We start from the raw sequence: 1822 nt of genomic DNA, 5'->3' as shown, positions 1-1822 counted from the left end.
ACTAATTGTAATTGATTTTAATATAGAGGGATTCACTATATATATAAATAATATCACGTCCTATAATTACTCAAATTATTTTTATAATAGTTGTGATTGCATACGATGTTTCATAATATTTAGTTCTATAATTTTTAATATGATCAACCCTGATTACATCACATACAATATAATTAATACGATAGTCGTTTCACCAAATATTTATTAATTCTAACATAACTATAACTATAACTATATATATATATATATATATAGTGGTGAAACGAGAAGTCTTCGCCGGACACGTAAGCTACAGCTGGTCGCACTGCGCCGCCTCGAACGAGAGCGTCTCGCCGACGAGATCATACAGCACGTGCATGTTCTGCTGCATGTAGTTGCCAAAGATGGACAAATCCGAGCTCGCCACCACCACGACGCACAGCAACCCCACGCTTGAATCCGCCGCGATGTAGTTATCCAGTGGTAGTTCCATGTCCGCCCCCTCGAAGTGAAACACCAGTCCCGGCACCGTCACATTCTCGCCGCCGTAGGCGAAGCAGATGTCGAGCCCGTAGGCCGATCCATCTGCCACCGGCAGATTTATCTGCGACTCGAACGCTCCCTTCAGCTCCGAATAAGCCGGGTCCACCAGCATGGTCAGGGTAGTGCTGGAGTCGATGATCATCCCCCCGGTCCCGTCCGCCGCGATCGAGAAGGTCGTGCTCGGTATCGGAAGCTCGGTCCCGCCGACGGTGATCCCCTGCAATGATAGGTAGTAGAAGGAGGGCCAAGACGGCGGGTTGGGGACGAACGGGGTGGATTGCGCCTGCGCGGTTAACGTCACCATGTCGCCCAGAAGCAGACGACTCGTGTTGGTGTCGCCGAAGGGCGTGAGACAGTAAGAGAACCTCCCGTAGCCGAGTTGGGACACCAGCGACCAGCTCCCTCTCCCCATCCCCACGATCCCGGACGAGTTGTCGAAGTTTCCGCTGTTGTTGTTGCCGCAACCAAAAGCGATGTCGGGTACGACGGCCGATCCGAAGGTGAACGTCTCGAAGCCGAGCAAGCCTTGGGTGAAGGAGCCATCGCCGTAGCCATAGTAGTAGCTGCAGTCCGCCGCAGACGGATCGCAGGAGTAGTTGGCGTAGGTGGAGGACTGAGAGGGGTCGTACAGCGACGTGGGCTGGGAGGCGCAGTAGTGGCAGGGCACGTACCTCGTCCAGATGAGGTCGCTGCCGGTACTCATTATGGCCGAGTAGGAGAGAGGCGGCGTGCCGATGGCGAGCTCCATGAGGAACGTATAGTCGCCGGAGTAGAGCAGGGTTTGGACGTCCGTTGACGGGGCGTTGTTGGGGTGAAGGGGGCTGCTGGGGGCGTTGCTGGGGGGCGTTGCTGGGGGGAGGGGGGCTGCTGGGGGGAGGGAGGTTGGGGAGGTCGGGTTTGGGCTTGAAGGGTCGCTTGCGGAACAAGCGGCGGATGATTCCTCCGAGGTTGATCCCGACGACTCCGGTCATGGACGGGGCGGCGGCGAATGAGAAGAGAAAGAGCAGAAGTAGCAGTTGCAGTTTCGCCATTGATTTTTGTTGAACTTCTGATCGAGAGAAAGAGATGAGCAGACAAATTTATAAGGAATTATGTTTTAGAATTCCACACTAGGTACTAATTAATGAATATGGAATACTTCAAATAGAACTGATGTAAGTGGTGATGCATACAAATGAATAGATTATGAAGGTTGACCTATTCCATGCGGCGGAGACTAATTTGCAGTCAACTCACAATGTCAACTGTAAGAAAATAGGGCTATATTTGAATTTTAAATAAATTTTTAATAAATATCATT

At 51.2% G+C, this 1822-nt stretch overlaps 1 protein-coding gene across 1 annotated transcript; it reads right to left on the bottom strand.

Moving 5' to 3' along the window:
- Positions 1-289: 289 nt before the first annotated feature.
- LOC141818595 (aspartic proteinase nepenthesin-1-like) lies at positions 290-1553 on the bottom strand. Its single transcript, XM_074706058.1, has 2 exons — positions 1403-1553; positions 290-1359 (listed from the first exon to the last, which is right to left on the bottom strand). Exons 1-2 carry the CDS (start codon positions 1551-1553, stop codon positions 290-292), a joined length of 1221 nt encoding a protein of 406 aa, XP_074562159.1.
- Between the last annotated feature and the right edge of the window lie 269 nt (positions 1554-1822).

Source organism: Curcuma longa, unplaced genomic scaffold (assembly GCF_044706935.1).
Source record: "Curcuma longa cultivar G26 ecotype Majalengka, Jawa Barat unplaced genomic scaffold, ITB_CL_G26_1.1 contig_25437, whole genome shotgun sequence".
Lineage (NCBI taxonomy): Eukaryota > Viridiplantae > Streptophyta > Magnoliopsida > Zingiberales > Zingiberaceae > Curcuma > Curcuma longa.
The sequence above is the reverse complement of the archived record's forward strand: the minus strand, read 5'-3'. Positions and strand labels throughout refer to the sequence as shown.

Bases quoted from the DNA above. Each gene is read 5' to 3' on its own strand.
- LOC141818595 (XM_074706058.1), bottom strand. From the start codon at position 1,553: ATGGCGAAACTGCAACTGCTACTTCTGCTCTTTCTCTTCTCATTCGCC. The intron at 1,360-1,402 runs TCCCTCCCCCCA...CAACGCCCCCCA, and splicing joins CAAACCCGACCTCCCCAACC to GCAACGCCCCCAGCAGCCCC.